Source organism: Myotis daubentonii, chromosome 11, assembly GCF_963259705.1.
Source record: "Myotis daubentonii chromosome 11, mMyoDau2.1, whole genome shotgun sequence".
Taxonomy (NCBI): Eukaryota; Metazoa; Chordata; class Mammalia; order Chiroptera; family Vespertilionidae; genus Myotis; species Myotis daubentonii.
In genome coordinates this window covers 80,981,725-81,001,614 of record NC_081850.1, presented here as the reverse complement: position 1 = coordinate 81,001,614, position 19,890 = coordinate 80,981,725, and the positions used below count along the sequence as shown (strand labels likewise).

General features: G+C 58.2%; 2 protein-coding genes across 2 annotated transcripts in view; one reads left to right on the top strand and one right to left on the bottom strand.

Annotated features, from left to right (window-relative positions):
• The window catches only part of MRPS2 (mitochondrial ribosomal protein S2), a 229,276-nt gene that overhangs the window by 157,960 nt on the left and 51,426 nt on the right, over positions 1-19,890 (bottom strand). The gene's annotated exons all lie outside the window — the stretch shown is intronic.
• Positions 8,364-19,714, top strand: LOC132212554 (ficolin-2-like). Its single transcript, XM_059658485.1, has 9 exons — positions 8,364-8,499; positions 10,015-10,125; positions 11,052-11,105; positions 12,230-12,265; positions 14,415-14,447; positions 14,859-14,986; positions 17,843-17,972; positions 18,544-18,678; positions 19,208-19,714. The coding sequence occupies exons 1-9, from the start codon at positions 8,406-8,408 to the stop codon at positions 19,453-19,455; spliced, it is 969 nt and encodes a 322-aa protein (XP_059514468.1). The 5' UTR covers positions 8,364-8,405; the 3' UTR covers positions 19,456-19,714.

Below are 19,890 nucleotides of genomic sequence, written 5' to 3'. Positions count from 1 at the left end.
CCAGGTTCTGTCCAGGTTCTCCAGCCAGGTCCAGTCACCAGGTTCTAGTCAGGTTCTCTTGCCATGTTCTATAGTCAGGTTCAGTCCAGGATCTTTTGCCATGTTCTCTCCAGCGAAGTTCTTCTGTCTCCAGGCTCCGTGTAGGTTCTGTCTTCTGAATTCTGTCTGTTGTTGTCTTGTTGCATCTGTATTTATACCAGTTGATTCAATCCTATCAATCTCTATTACAAAGGTTAGGGCTGCCGGGAGCCAGTCCATCCTTGCTGTTTCAATTGACCTGGCATATATGGCATACGGTTCTTAATATGTTTGCTCACCTTCTTGGCGCTGTGTTTTAACCAAGGTCACCTCTCCGAGAAAGGTTGAATCCTCAGGTAGGGATTTTCCCCTGAAGTTAGGGAGGGAATAAAAGCCCTCAACTAAGTGCCAGGCGGGTAATTAATCACTTTAACTACGAACAATCATGCTTAAGCTACATAATCTTTACTCCCTGGAATGGAGATAAGAAACGCCCTAACCTTTGTAATAGAGATTGATAGGATTGAATCAACTGGTATAAATACAGATGTAACTAGACAGCAAGACACAGAACTTAGGAGACAGGGCTTGGAAGACAGGACCAAGAGAGACAGAACCTAGGCACAGAACCTACACAGAACGGTCTCTAGAGACAGAAGGACTTCGCTGGAGAGAACATGGCAAAAGATCCTGGACTGAACCTGACTACAGAAATTGGCAAGAGATCCAGACCAGAATTTGGCTGGAGATCCTGGCTGGAGATCCTGGCTAGGCTGTTGATCAACTGAACGCTGTCTCCGTGTCATTCCTTCTTTGCCGACTCTGTCTACACCTTTGGGGACCCCTGGACCCGCTGGGGTTGGACCCCAGCATATGGCGCCCGAACAGGGACCCCTAGGTAAGCGCCCCGCACTCGGGACGGATAGGACTCCACCATAGGAAAAGGGTGGATAGTCTTCGCCGACTCCGTCCACACCTTTGGTAACCCCAGGAAAAGGATTCCCATAGGTAAGCCCCCCCCATTGAGAACCCCCACATTCGGGACGGATAGGACTCCACCAGGGTACTGCAGACCCCCCTATAGAGGATAAGTAGGGTAAGAAGGTGGATAGTACAGAACTTAGATTGAGAAGATGTGCCATACTGAGTCCAAAGAAAGAAGACTCTGTATTGATCTTTAGATTAAGAAGATGTGCCATACTGAGTCTAAAGAAATAAGACTCTGTATTGATCTTTTAACACATATGCTTGCTAGCAGAGGAATTAAGGTTACTCCCAGTCAGACAGAACGTTTTATACAAGAAGTATGTCCATGCTTTTCTGAGGAAGGAAAGGTAAATGTAATGGCATGGGAGATGGTAGGCCTGAGGAGCCTTATCCTTAACCCCACTGCAGCCTTTCCACCCCGGGAAAGTGCAGGATTGGCAAGCTCTCCCTGGGGTGATAGATCAGGACTCAGGTAATAGCGGAAAGCGCCAATCCTACTCTTAAAATGGATACAAGAGAGCATTTGGGGTTTTTCTTTTTAATGCCTGATTTAAAAAATAAAAAAGGGGGAATTTGCCGGGAGCCGGTCCATGCTTGCTGTTTCAAGGGACCTGGCATATATGGCATATGGTTCTTAATATGTTTGCTCACCTTCTTGGCGCTGTGTTTTAACCAAGGTCACCTCTCCGAGAAAGGTTGAATCCCCAGGTAGAGATTTTCCCCTGAAGTTAGGGAGGGAATAAAAGCCCTCAACTAAGTGCCAGGCGGGTAATTAATCACTTTAACTACGAACAATCATGCTTAAGCTACATAATCTTTACTCCCTGGAATGGAGATAAGAAACGCCCTAACCTTTGTAATAGAGATTGATAGGATTGAATCAACTGGTATAAATACAGATGTAACAAGACAGCAAGACACAGAACTTAGAACACAGAACTTAGGAGACAGAACCTAGGAGACAGAACCTAGGAACAGAACCAACACAGAACGTTCTCTAGAGACAGAAGAACTTTGCTGGAGAGAACATGGCAAAAGATCCTGGACTGAAACTGACTACAGAAGTATGGCAAGAGAACCTGACTAGAACCTGGTGACCGAACCTGGCTGGAGATCTCAGACAGAACCTGGCTGGAGAACCTAGCGAGGGAACATGGCTACAGAACCTGGCTGGAGATCCTAAGCAGAACCTCTCTGGAGATCCAGACCAGAACTTGGCTGGAGATCCGGGCTAGAGATCCTGGCTAGGCTGCTGATCAACTGAACGCTGTCTCCGTGTCATTCCTTCTTCGCCGACTCCGTCTACGCCTTTGGGAACCCCTGGACCTGCTGGGGTTGGACCCCAGCATAGGGCGTTTCTTATCTCCATTCCAGGGAGTAAAGATTATGTGGCTTAAGCATGATTGTTCGTAGTTAAAGTGATTAATAACCCGCCTGGCACTTAGTTAAGAGGTTTTATTCCCTCCCTAACTTCAGGGAAAAATCCCTACCTGGGGAAACAACCTTTCTCAGAGACCTTGGTTAAAACACATAGTGCCAAGAAGGTGAGCAAACATATTAAGAACAGTATGCCATATATGCCAGGTCCCTTGAAACAGCAAGCATGGACCGGCTCCCGGCAGGGCACAGCACAGGTCTGTGGGTGACGGCTGCTCTCCATGCTGCCGGCAGGACCGGAGTAAATGCTCATCCATGATCCCAGCCTGTCTCTGCTGAATTGGCTCAGGCAGGACCGGCAGCCCGGGCCCCGTGATTGCCCGTTACATGAACACCTCCGTGGGAAATATGTAACCTGTAGGTGAACGACACCTTTGTGTACAATTCCCAGGAGCTGCCTCCCGCTCCCATGGGGCACGGCCCACAGGTGTGCTGGCGCTCAGCCACCAAACCAGAAGCAGAGAGCATGCTGGACGCCGCTGACCGGCAAGATGACCGGGACATTCTGGGAGTTCAGCTCCCTCCCCTGATCTCTGTTCTGTGTCCCCCTCCATCCTGTAGAGACCCCCCCCCCCACCCGGGTCCAGAACCAACTCTCAGGCCCCTGGTGCCAGGGACACGGAAATGGGCCCGATGTGACCTCCATCCCGGGTCACGTTGGCCGGGGGTCACACCTGGACGGGGACGGGGCCCCTGCCTGCCACCTCCGTCTCCATCCAGGTGGGGCTTCGAGATTCAGCGACCCGCTCCCAGGACGGGAAAGGCGTGGACAGGGCCCGTGCGGCCCGTCCCTGCTGGGGCTGCGCCGCTGTCACAGGGTCCCAGGGAGAATTCAGTGCCACCTCCCCACTCCCCAGTCAGGCTGCTGCTGCCCCAGTCCAGCTCCCAGTCCTGCCTCTGCAGGGCAGTCAACTCCTCCCCACACCTCCCCTCCCCTCTGACCACCATGGACCCCAGGGAGTCTCTAACCCTCTAGAACCCACAGCCCATTGCATGCAAGTGAGTTCCCCCCGGCCACCCTGCCGTCCTGCCGGTCCCTCAGGGGGGTCCCCCTGGGCAGAGCTGGGGGACGAGAGGGGGCTCCTGGGCTTTCTCTAAGGACACACGCAGGCAGCCCTGGCAGGTGTGGCTCAGTGGATAGAGTGCCAGCCTGCAGACCGAAGGGTCCCAGGTTCAATCCCGGTCAAGGGCACATGGGCGGGTTGTGGGCTGGATCCCAGGGCGGGTGTGATTCTCTCTCACTGAGATGTTTCTAGCTCTCTCTCCTTCCTTTCGTCTCCAAATTCAATAAAAATACATCTTTAATAAAAATAATAAAGACACATGCAGGCCCTCCCCACACAGCCCTCCCCACGCGGGGCATCTGGTCCCACTGAGGGGAAGGGGGCCACTGCAGAGGGGGGGCTGAGGGCGTGGTGGGGGGACCGTCCCCTGGGGCTGGGGAGGGAGTGGCCCGGCCAGGAGGGAAGCTCAAAGGTAACTCAGCAAGGAGCATGGAGAGCCCGGACAAGACCCCCCACCAGCCGGGGGCAGGGAGAGAGGAGGGGCACTTCCCAGGTGCCACATGGGAAAATTCCTAACCATAACCTAATGGCAATCATAATCCTATCCTTATCCCAAACCCTAACCCTAACCCTAACCCTAACCCTATCCTTATCCATAACCCTCCCTGGACCTCCAGGTGCCAGATTTCCACTGTAAATACACGCTCCCTCCCGAGACCTGGGAGCCCTTCACAGGGCAGAGCTTCAGATGTGAGAGGCACGGGTGGTGTTTCCCCTTTTCCCAGGGACGCGCTGGTGGAAGCCAACTCGACCCCTCGCTGTAGAGTGGGATTGGGCACAGACAGGAGCGCGAGGGGAGGAGGGCACGAAGGCCCCGCTGGGGGGAGGCCGTGTGCGGGGCTGACTCGCCTCTTCCCTCACCGCCCCAGGAGGAGAGAAGCCAGAGTCGGGACACAGGGGCTGACAGGAGAGCACGTCCCATCCAGGGACTCGCAGGGGGCAGTCGGGCACGGAAAGTACCCAGGATGCACGGAGCGACCCTGGGAAGCGCCCTCGCAGGGTCTCAGCTGATGTCCGGATGCTCAGCAGCACCCTTTCCGTCCCGGGCCCTGGTGTCACGGGGCTGAGGTCAGGGCCGCCCCAGGGAAGCGGGAGGAAGGGAGGGAGGCTCCTGACCACCGGCCCCAGGGCGCCGGGTTGGCGGGAATGCAGCTGACCCTCAGGGGAGGGGCCCTCACCAGCCTGAGGAGGTGCGGGCCTGGACCCCTGCTGGGTGGCCCGGGAGCCCCCACATGGGCCTGTGCAGGCTCTGACCTGGGAAGGCACAGTTTCAATCTGTGAATCTGTGATTGTTTGCTCTGTTCTTATGTCCTGTCTCTGAGACGCTCACCTGGTGTGACACCTCAGGTGTCATTTGTTCCGTTCATTACAGCGTTAACGTCAAAGGGCCCCTGACCCCTTCCCTGCGCATTCAGGTCTGACCCGTGACCTGACTCTCACCTGTGACCTGACTCTGCGGTGACAGGCAGGTGTCACTGACCTGCCACCAGGCCTGGAAGCGTTCTTGCTCCCTCACTGGCTCAGTGTTCGGACCCTGCGACCTTTGACCTGCATCTGCAAGGGGCACCGATTGGAAGGTGTGTCCCCGCGTCCCTGCTGTCTGCCTTTAGCGGGGCCTCTGAGCATGCGCTGATTCTTAGAAATGGGGGAAGGTACACATACTAGGAACTCCGGGCCTCCTCACTGTCCCCAAACCCTGACTTGCACATCAGTCACTCACTCCTTCCACGACTCAAGTGCACCTTTTCCATTGGACGAGCAGGATGTCACTCTAACAGGCCGTGTGCTCTGAGCTGTTCTCAACACCCCAAGAGCCGGATTTGGTACCAAGCCGGACTCGGCTGCCTGCTGCTGCCGCCAGACCGCCAGGGGCCGGTGCTGCTGGGAGGAAAGACGGTTTATTCAGGAGCCGGCAGCCCGAGGAGACTGCAGACTGGTCGCAAATGTCATCCCTTTTTTTAAATTTTTTTTTTCATGAATCTTCACCTTTGGATATTTTATTCATTGCTTTTCAGAGAGAGTGGAAAGGAGGAGGGAGGGAGAGGGAGAGGAAGGGAGAGAAACATCGAAGTGAGAGAGACACTGCAACTGGTTGCCTCCCCCACATGCCCCAACCGGGGGGCGGGGAGTGAACCTGCAACACAGGAACATGCGCTTGACCAGAGTCGAACCCGAGACCCTTTGGTGTGCGGGCCAAGGCTCTAACCACTGAGGCACAGTGGCCAGGGTGCAAAGACCATGTTAACAAATGGACTCAGGCAGAGCTTTTGTGGGAGGAGGAGGAGGAGGAGGAGGTGTGCGGGGGGAACAAAGGGCTGGAGGGAGGGGTTGAGAGTTCTCTGCTGAGGTGACTGTCTGCAAATCCCGTCTGTTCAGATCACGGGTCGAAGGTCAGCAAACGCCTAGCAGCCGGGATGTCCGGGCCAGAGGCTGCTTCCTAGGAACCGTCCCTGGAATTCTTTTATTTATTTATTTTTAAGTGATCCTATCTTTTTTTTGAAAATATATTTTATTGATTTTTTACAGAGAGGAAGGGAGCGGGATAGAGAGTTAGAAACATTGATGAGAAACATTGATCAGCTGCCTCCTGCACACTCCCCACTGTGGATGTGCCCGCAACTAAGGTACATGCCCTTGGCCTGAATCAAACCTGGGACTCTTCAGTCTGCAGGCCGACGCTCTATCCACTGAGCCAAACCCGTCAGGATTTCCCTAGAATTCTTAAGAAAACAGGCTGATGTACGCAATCACATGCTACTCACAGATCATCCTTCACAGGAGAAATGATAAGGGAATGGGGGGCGGTGACTAGCTGACGTAGCTTCCTTGGCGCTAGAATATGATCCTGGGAACGTCTGTCTCCGGCCGGCCTGCCTCGGGGAGCCAGGTGGTGAGGCAGGTCCACGTGCAGGCAGGTCACGGCACCAGCCTTGTTCTGAGGCTCGGCCACCACCCTCGCCCGGGAGGCCTGAGTCTCCTCCCCCAGAGCAGGGCCCTCGTCCTGAGTTCTGAGCCCCCGGGGTCTCCCCCTCCCCTCAGCCTGTCCCCTGTGCTCAGGAGGAAGGCGTGTCCATCTCGCCTGTCACCACCTCCCACTCAGGTGAATGACAGGGCAGAGCGAGAAGGTGGGGACCCGCTGTCACAGTCCGAAATATGACTCCTGCTCCGCTCACCGTGTTGGCTCTGCACTGATTACAGAGGCACCTTCCCACCCGGCTGGAAGGTGCGCGTGGGTCCGGGGGCTCACCTGGAAACGGGCCCCTCCTCCCCCACCGGGAGCTGCCTGTGACCCTGGGAAGGCAGCAACCTTGTTCCAGAAGCCAGACCCCAGCCCGTTGCAGGCCCCCCGCCCTTGCCACCCGCAGGCCTGTGCCGGTCTCCAGCCCCATGACCTGTGAGCGGCCATTGGCTCGCCCTTTGGCTACTTCCCCGTCACCTCTGTCCTTCCACCCAAGGAAAGCGGTTTATTCAGGAGCCAGAGCCAATGTCAGCAGCCGGCTTAAGGGGGGCACAGCACGGGTCTGTGGGTGACGGCTGCTCTCCATGCTGCCGGCAGGACCGGAGTAAACGCTCATCCATGATACCAGCCTGTCTCTGTGAATTGGCTCAGGCAGGACCGGCAGCCCGGGCCCCGTGATTGCCCGTTACATGAACACCTCGGTGGGAAATATGTAACCTGTAGGTGAACGACACCTTTGTGTACAATTCCCAGGAGCTGCCTCCCGCTCCCACGGGGCACGGCCCACAGGTGAGCTGGCGCTCAGCCACCAAACCAGAAGCAGAGAGCACGCTGGACGCCGCTGACCGGCAAGATGACCAGGACATTCTGGGAGCTCAGTTCCCTCACCTGATCTCTGTTCTGTGTCCCCCTCCCTCCTGTAGAGACCCACCCCCCCACCCGGGTCCAGAACCAACTCTCAGGCCCCTGGTGCCAGGGACACGGAAATGGGCCCGATGTGACCTCCATCCTGGGTCACGTCGGCCTGGGGGTCACACCTGGACAGGGGCCCCGACCTGCCTCCTCTGTCACCACCAGGTGGGGCTTCGAGATTCAGCGACCCGCTCCCAGGGCGGGAAAGGCGTGGACAGGGCCCCTGCCTCCCGTCCCTGCTGGGGCTGCGCCGCTGTCACAGGGTCCCGGGGAGAATTCAGTGCCACCTCCCCACTCCCCAGTCAGGCTGCTGCTGCCCCAGTCCAGCTCCCAGTCCTGCCTCTGCAGGGCTGTCAACTCCTCCCCTCCCCTCCCCTCCCCTCCGCTCCCCTCTGCTCCCCTCCCCTCCCCTCCCCTCCCCTTCCCTCCCCTCTGCCCACCCTGGACCCCAGGGAGTCCCTAACCCTCCGGAACCTGCAGCCCATTGCATGCAAGTGAGTTCCTCCCCGGCCACCCCTGCTGTCCTGCCGGTCCCTCAGGGGGGTCCACTCGGCAGAGCTGGGGGACGAGAGGGGGCTCCTGGGCTTTCTCTAAGGACACACGCAGGCAGCCCTGGCCAGTGTGGCTCAGTGGATAGAGTGCCAGCCTGTGGACGGAAGGGTCCCAGGTTTAATCCTGGTCAAGGGCACATGGGCGGGTTGCGGGCTGGATCCCAGGGCGGGTGTGATTCTCTCTCATTGCGGTGTTTCTAGCTCTCTCCCTTTCCTTTCGTCTCCAACGTCGATAAAAATACATCTTTAATAAAAATAATAAAGACACATGCAGGCCCTCCCCACACAGCCCTCCCCTCCTGGGGCATCTGGTCCCACTGAGGGGAAGGGGGGCACTGCAGAGGGGCGGCTGAGGGCGTGGTGTGGGGACGGTCCCCTGGGGCTGGGGAGGGAGTGGCCCACATGGGAGGGAACTAGACCGGAGGCGGGGCTCAGGCAGCAATAAAAGGTGGGAGCGCCTTGGCAGGGGGACCCGGGATGCCACCACCTGGATCAGCCCCTGCCATGGGAACCATGGTCCTGGCCCTCGTCCTCCTGGGCACTGCAGCCGCCACGGCCGACAACTGCCCAGGTGAGCCAGGCGCCAGGCGGGCTGGCCTGACCAAGGTCCCAGAGCCGAGAGCCTCAGCACAGACCACTGCCTGCCTCCTGCCGGGTCCTTCCAGAACATTCTTCTTCAGACTTAGGCTTAACTACCATCTGCAGGGGCACCTGCCTCGGGGTCCTCCCAGGAGGGGCACAGAGCGCCCCCTCCCCCAGCCCGGGTCAGTGCAAGGTCGCACCCAGCGCTGGGGGCCTCGAGTCTCGGGGATCAGGCGGCCCCACTGCTCCCCGAGGTGGCACAGCAAGAGGGCAAGGGTCCCAGGGTCCCCATGGCCCCGACCTCCTTCCCTGGCCCAGGGGCTCTCCAGGGGGTGCCACCCCTCCCTCCGGAGTCTCTGGCTGTGGGAGGGGCTGGGACCAGGGACCAGGTGCTGCCTCCCAGGGCCCCGGGGCCTGCGGTGTGGCCTGTGAGGAGGTGGAGGGAGCATGTCCCCTGTGACGGGAGAGAGGCCGCTGAGTCGGGAGGAGGGACACACGGGCCTCACGGGGACCGTCACGCTGAGTCCATGTTCGCCCCTCGTGGCGTCTTATTTTCTTCATTTATAAAAAAAAGTATTTTTTAAAATGTATTCATTTGCAAGAGAGAGAGGGAGGGAGAGACATGGATTTGCTGTTCCCGTTGCTTGCGCTCTGATGGCGATCGCGCCCACAGTCTTTGCGCCCTGGATGGCGCTCTGACCGGCCAGGCTCCACCAGGGCCTCTCCTTGTCCCCAACCCCCGGGTTCCCTGTTGTTAATGAGCAAAAATTAAACAAATGCAGAAGTGAGGTCCCCACTGGCTCCGCCCAGGGAGGACCTGCAGAGGAGAGGCCCGCAGACCATGTGACCCCAAGGGGACCCCAGGAGGCTGCTGGTTTCCGGGTCCCCACACCCTCCCTAGAGGCCGTGTATTTGTGATGGACGCACTTGAACTCTGAGAGGCAGGTGCCTCTCTGGCTCCAGGTCTGCGGGGGCTGCTGTGTGTCCTCGGATCACAGGGACCCCCACCCTCCGCACCCTCCAGCCCGGGATTCCCAGGCCACGTGCCCGGGGAATGGGGGTGACACGCGGCACTGCCCCCGTCCCCGCTGTCACAGATGCGGGGGCTGCACTCACTGGACGGGCCCCAGTGGGGGAGCTCCTCCTAAGGCCTCACACATTCGCATCGGCCACTCTGACCTCCAAAGCCTCCCTCTGCTCTCACGCTGCAGCCGGGCACAGTGCCCAGAGGGGCTGAGTGACTCCCCAGGACACACAGCCTGAGGAGCGGGGTTCCCCGGGGGCAGGTGGACCCCGAGGCCGGGCCCATCACCTGGGGGAGGACCGACCACAGGCTCAGCAGAGGCGGCACCGCCTCCCCTCCAGGCTGGCCCTCCGCTGAGGCAGGCGGTCGGGCACAGCCATCTGCCAGGCCGGGTCCCCACGGTGGCAGGTCCTTTGGGGTGGGGGAGGGGGGGCAGTGGCCCAGGTCCTCACCCTGACGGGCGCCCACGCTTCTCTGCAGAAGTGAAGGTGCTGGGGCTGGAGGCCGACAAGCTCACCATCCTCCGGGGCTGCCCGGGGCTGCCCGGGGCCCAGGGGCCCAAGGGAGCGGCAGGCACCAACGGCAGGAAAGGTGAGTGCCCGGGGGAGGGGGATTGGGCCTCATTCCTGCCCAGGGAGACCCGACGGGGCAGGGTCCCTAGCAGGTCTCAGGCGGGGCCTGGGTCCCCGTGGGAGTGAGTGTCATAAATGTTTCCTCCCACGTCCCACGTGGTTCAGGGTTCAATATCTGGAAGAGGAGCCGCACACAAATGAAATAGGAAAGACAAGAGATAATTTGGAAATATTGAGGGACCAGGAGGGTAAGTCCAACTCAAGAGGAAGGACTTCCACCGGTGCTCAGTCCGCACCGAACTTTATAGTCTGAGGTAAACAATGCCGTGGTTACCATAGTTACAGTTCTTGTGAGTTTCACCTGTTTTGATCATGTTTACACTCCCTGCACTTCCCTCAGCCCATTAGCTTCCCTGGTACGATCTGGGGAGTGTTATAAGGTCAAGCCTAATTATGCTGAGAGGACTGAGCCCTCTAAGCTGGGACTTGTTTGTGACTTTGCCAGCAGGTCAGTCTGAGGCTCAACCCTATATCAGTTTCCCATAAGGGAGCTGGTTCGGGTCACCCACGGAGTGCCGGGCCTGTGTGGGCAGCCAGCATGGCTCCTGGTGATGACGCACCTGCTTCGGGGGGACCTGGCTGGACTGTCCTCCCTGCCCTCCCTGGTCCCACCTGAGCCCGGGGGGCCTGTCTTCAGGGGCGACCACAGCAGGCCCAGCATTCACAGCCAATGGAAACGCCCAGGTTCCCCGACAAGGGCAGAGCTGGGCTCAGGCCTGGTTCCCTGGGAAGGCCCCTGGTCGCAGGTCCTGGCCTCTGACTGGACAGCGGGGACTAGGAGGGCTGGGGTCCGGGTCCCCTCCCTCTGGTTCCGGAGGGTCAAACCTGGAGGCCCGAGGGGCCTGGGTCCCCAGAGTTTGCTCACTGGCATGTTTGAATTTGCAGGAGACCCAGGCCCAGCTGGAGTCCATGGGAATGCGGGACCCCCCGGGCCCAAAGGTAACTCAGCAAAGAGCATGGAGAGCCCGGGCAGGACCCCCACCCCCGGGGGCAGGGAGAGAGGAGGGGCACGTCCCAGGTGTCACATGGGAAAATTCCTAACCATAACGTAATGGTAACCATAATCCTATCCTGATCCCAAACACTAACCCTAACCCTATCCCTAACCCTTTCCTTATCCAGAACCCTAACCCTAACACTAACATTATGCCTCATCCTATACTGATCCATAACCCTAATCCTAACTCTATCCTTAATCCTAACCCTAACCTTGTCCCTATCCCTAACCCTACCCTAACCTTATAACTAACTCTAACTGTATCCTTATCCCTAAAGCTAAACCTATCCTAATTCCTAACCCTAACCCTAACCCTAACTCTATCCTTATCTTTAACCCTACCCCTAACTTATGCCTCAGCCTAACCCTAACCCTATCCTTATCCCAAATGCTAACCCAATCCTAATCCTAACCAGAACCTTATACCTAACCCAAAGTCTATCCTATCACTAAACCTAACCGGAACACTATCCTTATCCCTAACATTAACCCTATCCTTATCCTTATCCCTAACCTTATCCATATTCCCTAACACCCATAGTCTGCAAACTGCAACTCGCAAGCCACATGCGGCTCTTTGGCCCCTTGAGTGTGGCTCTTCCTAAGCCTTAGGAGTACCCTAATGAAGTTAATAACAAAGTACCTACCTATATAGTTTAAGTTTAAAAAATTTGGCTCTCAAAAGAAATTTCAATCGCTGTCCTGTTGATATTTGGCTCTGTTGACTAATGAGTGTGCTGACCACTGCTAACCCTAACTCTAACCTTGTCCCTAACGCTAACCCTAACCCTAACTCTGCCCCCAACATGGTGCTCCCTCACCCAGGGCCTGGGCCTGGGTCTAGGTCTGTGTCCAGAGCACCCAGGGGGCCCAGGGCGGATCCCAACCCCCGCCCAGCACTGAACTGGCACAGAAATGAGACCGGGCTCCCTTGCCCCATGTCCTGTCCCCGCCCTGGGCTCTCTCAGCCCCAGGAGGGGGGGGAACAGGCGAGTCCTCTGGCTGACGGGGTCTGGCATGAGCCTGTCCTGTCCTCGAGCCTGTGCTGACCCTCCTCTCTCTGCAGGAGACCGAGGGGAGAAGGGCGCTCCTGGAGAGAAAGGTGAGGCCCTCCCGCCCTCCCCAGGGGTGGCTTCCTGGACCCTGAACACAAAGGGGTTCCCAGGGTGTGGAGCAGGGGCTGGGTGGAGAGCAGGCCTTCCCTCTACGGGGCGGTGTGGAGGGCGGGATGGGAACACACTCCTCCCAGAGCCCTTGCAGCCCATCCCTCCCGTCCCGGCCTCGGACCCCTGAGCAGGGCCGGCCTATCCTCCGGGTTCTCTGCCTGGGGCTCGAGGAAGTTGGGCAGCGATTAAAACACAACGTCGGCCAGAGGCTGTGAGCCAAGCTGTGGTCACAGACGATGAGCAGATGTGGAACATGTGCCCTGAACTACCCATGACACGCGTGTGACCCTCACACATGTACACGCTCCACGTGCTGGTGCAGAGTTGATGGCACAGAAACCTTCCCCACGTTCCCCGCACAAAGTCCAGGAAGTCAGAGAAGGGCCAGGACGTGCACACCCTGGTGACCCCTCTCTGGACCCGAGACAGTCACCTGCCAGGAGCTGGTCCATCCTTGCTGTTTCAAGGGACCTGGCATATATGGCATACGGTTCTTTTTTTTTTTTTTTTTTTAATATATTTTATTGGTTTTTTTTTACAGAGAGGAAGGGAGAGGGACAGAGAGTTAGAAACATCGATGAGAGAGAAACATCGATCAGCTGCCTCCTGCCCACGCCCCACTGGGGATGTGCCTGCAAGCAAGGTACATGCCCTTGACCGGAATCGAACCGGGGACCCTTCGGTCCGCAGGCCGACGCTCTATCCACTGAGCCAAACCGGTCAGGGCATGGCATACGGTTCTTAATATGTTTGCTCACCTTCTTGGCGCTGTGTTTTAACCAAGGTCACCTCTCCAAGAAAGGTTGTTTCCCCAGGTAGGAATTTTTCCCTGAAATCAGGGAGGGGATGCCTCTCCTAGAAAGGTTGTTTCCCCAGGTAGGAATTTTTCCCTGAAGTCAGGGAGGGGATGAAACTCCTTAACTAAGTGCCAGGCGGGTAGTTAATCACTACAAACAATCATGCTTAAGCTAGATAATCTTTACTCCCTGGAATGGAGATAAGAAATGCCCTAACCTTTGTAATAGAGATTGATAGGATTGAATCAACTGGTATAAATACAGATGTAACCAGACAGAGAGACAGAATTCAGAACACAGAACTCAGGAGACAGAATTCAGAAGACAGAACCTACACAGAGCCTGGAGACAGAAGAACTTCGCTGGAGAGAACATGGCAATAGATCCTGGACTGAACCTGACTATAGAACATGGCAAGAGAACCTGACTAGAACCTGGTGACTGAACCTGGCTGGAGATCCTAAGCAGAACCTCTCTGGAGATCCAGACCAGAACTTGGCTGGAGATCCTGGCTGGAGATCCTGGCTAGGCTGCTGATCAACTGAACACTGTCTCCGTGTTGTTCCTTCTTCGCCAACTCCGTCCACACCTTTGGGGACCTCTGGACCCGCTGGGGCTGGACCCCAGCATCTGGCGCCCGAACAGGGACCCCTAGAGACAGAAGAACTTTGCTGGAGAGAGCATGCCGGAGGATCCTGGACAGGGACTGGCCTCAGAGCCTGGAGGTGGAGCCTGGCGAGAGAGCATGGCGGGGGATCCTGGACTGAACCTGACTGTGGAGATTGGCAGGAGAGCCTGACTAGAACCTGGTGACTGAACCTGACTGGAGAACCTGAGCAGAACCTCTCTGGAGATGGAGACCAGAACTTTGCTGGAGATCCTGGCTAGGCTGCTGATCAACTGAACGCTATCTCCATGTCATTCCTTCTTCGCCGACTCCGTCCACACCTTTGGGGACCCCTGGACCTGCTGGGGTTGGACCCCGGCAGTCACCCTCCCCCAGGCTCACCCCACTGTGGTCCGAGGTGCAGGCGCCCCTTCGCTGCCCTCCCCACCAAGCAGCCCGCTCTCCCCGTGTCCCCGAGGCTGCCCTGGGCCCAGGAGGCAGCTGAGGCTCAGACTCCGCCTCCCGGGAGCACAGCCAGGGCCTCCCCAGGGGGCAGGCTGGGGCCTGGCTGGGGGGACCAGCCTCCTATGGAAGCATCTAGAAAGGTCCTCCATCTCCTCCTGGGGCGGAGGGACCAGGGCTTGGCCGTCCCGCCTCTCACGTGTGTTTCCTCTCCCCCAGGAGCATCGTGGGAAGCTGAGCGATGTGACACAGGTGGGCGACCAGCCGGGGACCGGTGCCCAGTTTGGCCGGAGGTGGTGGGTGTGCCTGGCCCTCCCTGCAGGGAGCATTGTCCTAGGGGTCCCCCATGCAGCCCATCAGCCTGCAGGCCCAGAGGCCCCGCCCCTGCCTCTCTGCTGGCCAATCACATGGGACAGCACTCAGCCCCGCCCTCCTATCCCAGGGACCCCATTGACAGTCCTAGTCTCTTCCCCCTAAATATTAGACCCCAATGGTCCCGTGCCCCGGGACCAAGGTGGGGGCGCCCTGGCACATGGGCATGACGTCACAGCTGGTGGCCCTGGTGGGGCCTCTGTCCAGCCCTGGAGCCTCCTGCCCACGCAGACCCCACTGTCCCGCCCTCCCTCCATCGCGAGGGCCTCCACGTGCCGCTTCCCTTCCCAGGATCTCGGAGCTGTAGGGACCTGCAAACCAGGGGCCACACCCTGAGTGGCTGGCACACCATCTACCTACCCGGCTGCCGGCCGCTGACCGTGCTGTGCGACATGGACACGGACGGTGGGGGCTGGACCGTGAGTGCCGGCGTCGGGAGGGTGGTGTGGTCCTGGGAGGAGGTGGGGGGGGGCGGCTGCCGGGCTGGGCCTCACAGACCAGACTCCACCCCGAGGACCCGCGCTCCAGGCCCTTGTCACTGTCCAGGCCCCTGTGTCCCGGGGCTGCCCCTTCCCAGGGGACGGAGAGATCCCGACGGGGTGGGTGAACCCGACCGTGGGCCCGGCCCGAGGGAGCCCCGTGCCTCAAGGTTGCTGGGAGCCGGCCCATCCTTGCTGTTTCAAGGGACCTGGAATATATGGCATACTGTTCTTTATATGTTTGCTCACCTTCTTGGCACTATGTGTTTTAACCAAGGTCACCTCTCTGAGAAAGGTTGTTTCCCCAGGTAGGGATTTTCCCCTGAAGTTAGGGAGGGAATAAAACCCCTTAACTAAGTGCCAGGCGGGTAATTAATCCCTTTAACTAGGAACAATCATGCTTAAGCTACATAATCTTTACTCCCTGGAATGGAGATAAGAAACGCCCTAACCTTTGGAATAGAGATTGATAGGATTGGAATCAACTGGTATAAATACAGATGTAACAAGACAACAGGACACAGAACCTACACACAGAACCTAGACACAGAACCTACACAGAACCTAGAGACAGAAGAACTTCGCTGGAGAGAACATGGCAAAAGATCCTGGACAGAAACTGGAGACAGAACCTAGCGAGAGAACCTGGCTGAAGTGCCGGGGTCCAACCCCAGCAGGTCCAGGGGTCCCCAAAGGTGTGGATGGAGTTGGCGAAGAAGGAATGACACGGAGACAGCGTTCAGTTGATCCGCAGCCTTGCCAGGATCTCTAGCCACAATCTCCAGCCAAGTTCTGGTCTTGATCTCCAGCGAAGTTCTGGTTCAGTTCTCCAGCCAGGTTCTGTGTCCATGTTCTCTTGGCTAGGTTCTCCAGCCAGGTTCTGTCCAGGTTCTCCAGCCAGGTTCAGTCACCAGGTTTTAGTCAGGTTCTCTTGCCATGTTCTAGCCAGGTTCTGTAGCCAGGTTCTGTCCAGGATCTTTTGCCATGTTCTTTCACTAGGTTCTGTCTCTAGGTTCTGTGTCTAGGTTCTTCATCTAAGTTCTGTGTCCTGTTGTCTTGTTACATCTGTATTTATACCAGTTGATTCCAATCCTGTCAATCTCTATTGCAAAGGTTAGGGCGTTTCTTATCTCCATTCCAGGGAGTAAAGATTATGTAGCTTAAGCATGATTGTTCCTAGTTAAAGGGATTAATTACCCGCCTGGCACTTAGTTAAGAGGTTTTATTCCCTCCCTAACTTCAGGGGAAAATCCCTACCTGGGGAAACAACCTTTCTCAGAGAGGTGACCTTGGTTAAAACACAGCCCCAAGAAGGTGAGCAAACATATTAAGAACAGTATGCCATATATGCCAGGTCCCTTGAAACAGTAAGGATGGACTGGCTCCCAGCAAATTCCTTTTTTATTTTTTAAAAGCAGGCATTAAAAAGAAAAACCCCAAATGCTCTCTTGTATCCATTTTAAGAGTAGGATTGGCGCTTCCCGCTGTTACCTGAGTCCTGATCTATCACCCCAGGGAGAGCTTCCCAATCCTGCACTTTCCCAGGGTAGAAAGGCTGCAGTGGGGTTAAGGATAAGGCTCCTTGGGCCTACCATCTCCCATGCCATTACATTTACCTTTCCTTCCTCAGAAAAGCATGGACATATTTCTTGTATAAAACGTTCTGTCTGACTGGGAGTAACCTTAATTCCTCTGCTAGCAAGCATATGTGTTAAAAGATCAGTACAGAGTCTTATTTCTTTAGACTCAGTATGGCACATCTTCTTAATCTAAAGATCAATACAGAGTCTTCTTTCTTTGGACTCAGTATGGCACATCTTCTCAATCTAAATTCTGTACTATCCAGCTTCTTACCCTACTTATCCTCTATAGGGGGGTCTGCAGTACCCTGGTGGAGTCCTATCCGTCCTGAGTGTGGGGTTCTCAATGGGGGGGGGGGCAGCTTACCTAGGGGAATCCTGTTCCAGGGGTTCCCAAAGGTGTGGACGGAGTCGGCGAAGACTATCCACCCTCTTCCTACGGTGGAGTCCTATCCGTCCCGAGTATGGGGCGCTTATCTAGGGGTCCCTGTTCGGGCGCCAGATGCTGGAGTCTAACCCCAGCAGGTCCAGGGGACCCCAAAGGTGTGGACGGAGTCGGCGAAGAAGGAATGACACGGAGGCAGCGTTCAGTTGATCATCATAGCCGGGATCTCTTGTCAGGGTCTCCAGGTAGGTTCTGTTCAGGATCTCCAGTCAGGGTCTGTGTCCATGTTCTCTTGCTAGGTTCTCCAGCCAGGTTCTCCAGCCAGGTTCAGTCACCAGATTCTAGTTAGGTTCTCTTGCCATGTTCTATCCAGGTTCTGTAGCCAGGTTCTGTCTCTAGGTTCTGTCTCTAGCTTCTGTGAACCTGGCTACAGAACCTGGATAGAACATAGCAAGAGAACCTGACAAGAACCTGGTGACTGAACCTGCCTGGAGAACCTGGACAGAACCTGGCTGGAGAACCTGGAGAACCTAGCAAGAGAACATGGACAGACAGAACCTGGCAATAGAACCAGGCAAGAGAACCCAACCATGCTGATCAACTGAACGCTGCCTCCGAGTCTTTCCCTCTTTGCCGACTCCGTCCACACCTTGGGGACCCCTGGACCTGCTGGGGTTGGACCCCAGCCCCAGGTGTGGGCTCCGGGGCGTGGCCTCCCCTGTTCCAGCTGCCACGTCCTCCTCGGTCCCACGTGGGTGCCCATCTTCCCGCCCAGGGTCTGGGCTGTGGGCGGGGCCGTGCTGAGCCCCAGCGCCGTCTCCCCTCCCCCAGGTGATCCAGCGCAGGGTGGACGGCTCCGTGGACTTCTACCGGGACTGGGCCGCCTACAAGCAGGGCTTCGGCAGCCAGCTGGGCGAGTTCTGGCTGGGCAACGACCACATCCACGCCCTGACCGCCCAGGGTAGGGCCCGGGCCGCGGCCTGGGGGGTGGGGTGGGGGGTTGAAATCCACCTGCCCGGACCTCCGACCTGGGCCACCTGAGCGGAGCCCGCTCCTCCGCCCCCACACGTGCCGCCTCTGAGGACAGGAAGGTCCCAGCGGGAGGGGGTGTCATGGCCAGAGGAAGTGGGTTGGGGGGCAGACCTCCCCCGGTCACAGCCCCTGGCATATCAGAGGCGAACCTGGGGGGACACGGAGGCCCTTGTCGGGGTCATGCCCAGCGCTCAGCCCTGCCCTCACCGCCCACCGTGCCCCCTCTCTCAACACACATGGGAGAAGGCCGCTTCCCGCGAGGCTGTGGTGATCCCCCCACCCCCCCGGAAACGCCGAGGGCCCCTTCTCTCTGGGGCTGGAGGGAGGGCTGGGGTTTGGCTCGGGACGGTGGGAGCACGTGCCCCCACCCCTCAGCGACTGGGACTTTCTGGGGGACCTCGAGGGTCGTCCTGGGTGCCCAGTGCAGGTCCTCTGAGCGTCACCCACGTCCTGGCAGCTCAGGGTCCCTGCTCCCGGGACTGAGGCCCTGCCCCTCGCAGGCACCAATGAGCTCCGTGTGGACCTGGTGGACTTCCAGGGCAACCGCTACTTTGCCAAGTACCAGTCGTTCAGGGTGGGGAACGAGGCCGAGAAGTACCAGCTGGTCCTGGGCGCCTTTGCCGGGGGCACCGCCGGTGAGTGTCAGCCGTATGGTGAGGGGTGGGAGTCAGGGGTGGGCAGTGGAGAGCGTCTTGGCACGGTCCTGGCTCTGTGTCCGTGGTGCCTGGGCGGGGCCTTGGCCTCACCACGTTCCTCCATCACACGTTGGGATAACCCGCCTCCACCTGGATGTGCCCATGACGATGGCGGGACACATGGCTACAAAGTGCAGGCCCTGAGCGTCTCCCTCATGACCGCCCGCATTGGAGCAGGTGGACAGGACGCCCGGGTAGCACCGCTCATGGCGCACGTCCCCCCGTGGGTCCTGGAGGACCTGGACGTCTCGGGCAGTGGCCTCCCCTCTACGGGGCACAGTGCCCGTTCGCTGGCGGGCACAGAGCAGAGGGGGGATACCGAGGCCAGGGATCCGCCGACCGAGCGTTCGCTGGCGTTCGCGGCACCATCAGACTTCATAGCGCATGACGCCCAGCTGGACAGCTCCGGCCAGACCTGGAGCCGGCACCTCCTGGTGCTGAGTGTAAGCGGCCCCGCTTCTCCCGGCAGGTGACTCCCTGACCCAACACAACAAATCCCAGTTCTCCACCAAAGACCGGGACAATGACGGGTCCTCCTCCAACTATGCTGTGACGTACCAGGGCGCCTGGTGGTTCTACAGCTCCCACTGGTCCGACCTGAATGGGCAGCACCTTGGCGGCTCCCCCGGGAGCTCTGGGAACGGCATCTACTGGTATACAGCACAGTCGAACTACTACAGCTACAAGGTGGCCGAGATGAAGGTGCGGCCGGTATAGGGCGGTCGGCGGCCTGGAGCGTCTCCGAGGAGGTCCCGCGCCCCCAGCAGGGGCACAGGAGGCCTCCAGGCAAAGGCGGAGCCCGCCCTGGCCCTGCCCCCGGCCCTTCAGGGGCCCTCAGCTTCCAGACCCCGACCGACTCCCGCCTTCCTCTCCCGCCTGCCAGGGTGAGGGTGACCCTGACCTTGCGCACTCACGCGTCCTCAATAAAGCTTCGCCTCGCTCCGCAGCACACGATTCCCGTCACATTTGTGTCGTCCGGTCACTGGTCCTGTGCACATCTGGTGCCTGTCCGTGCCGCCCAGACCCTGGCACTGTAGGAGGTTCTGGTGGCATCAGACGAGGTGGGCTAAGCAGTGCCCATGCGCCTGCGTGGCAGTGCCGCTCCAGGGCACACAGCTGCTGCCTCCCGCCTGTCCTGCCAGCGGTCTGCGC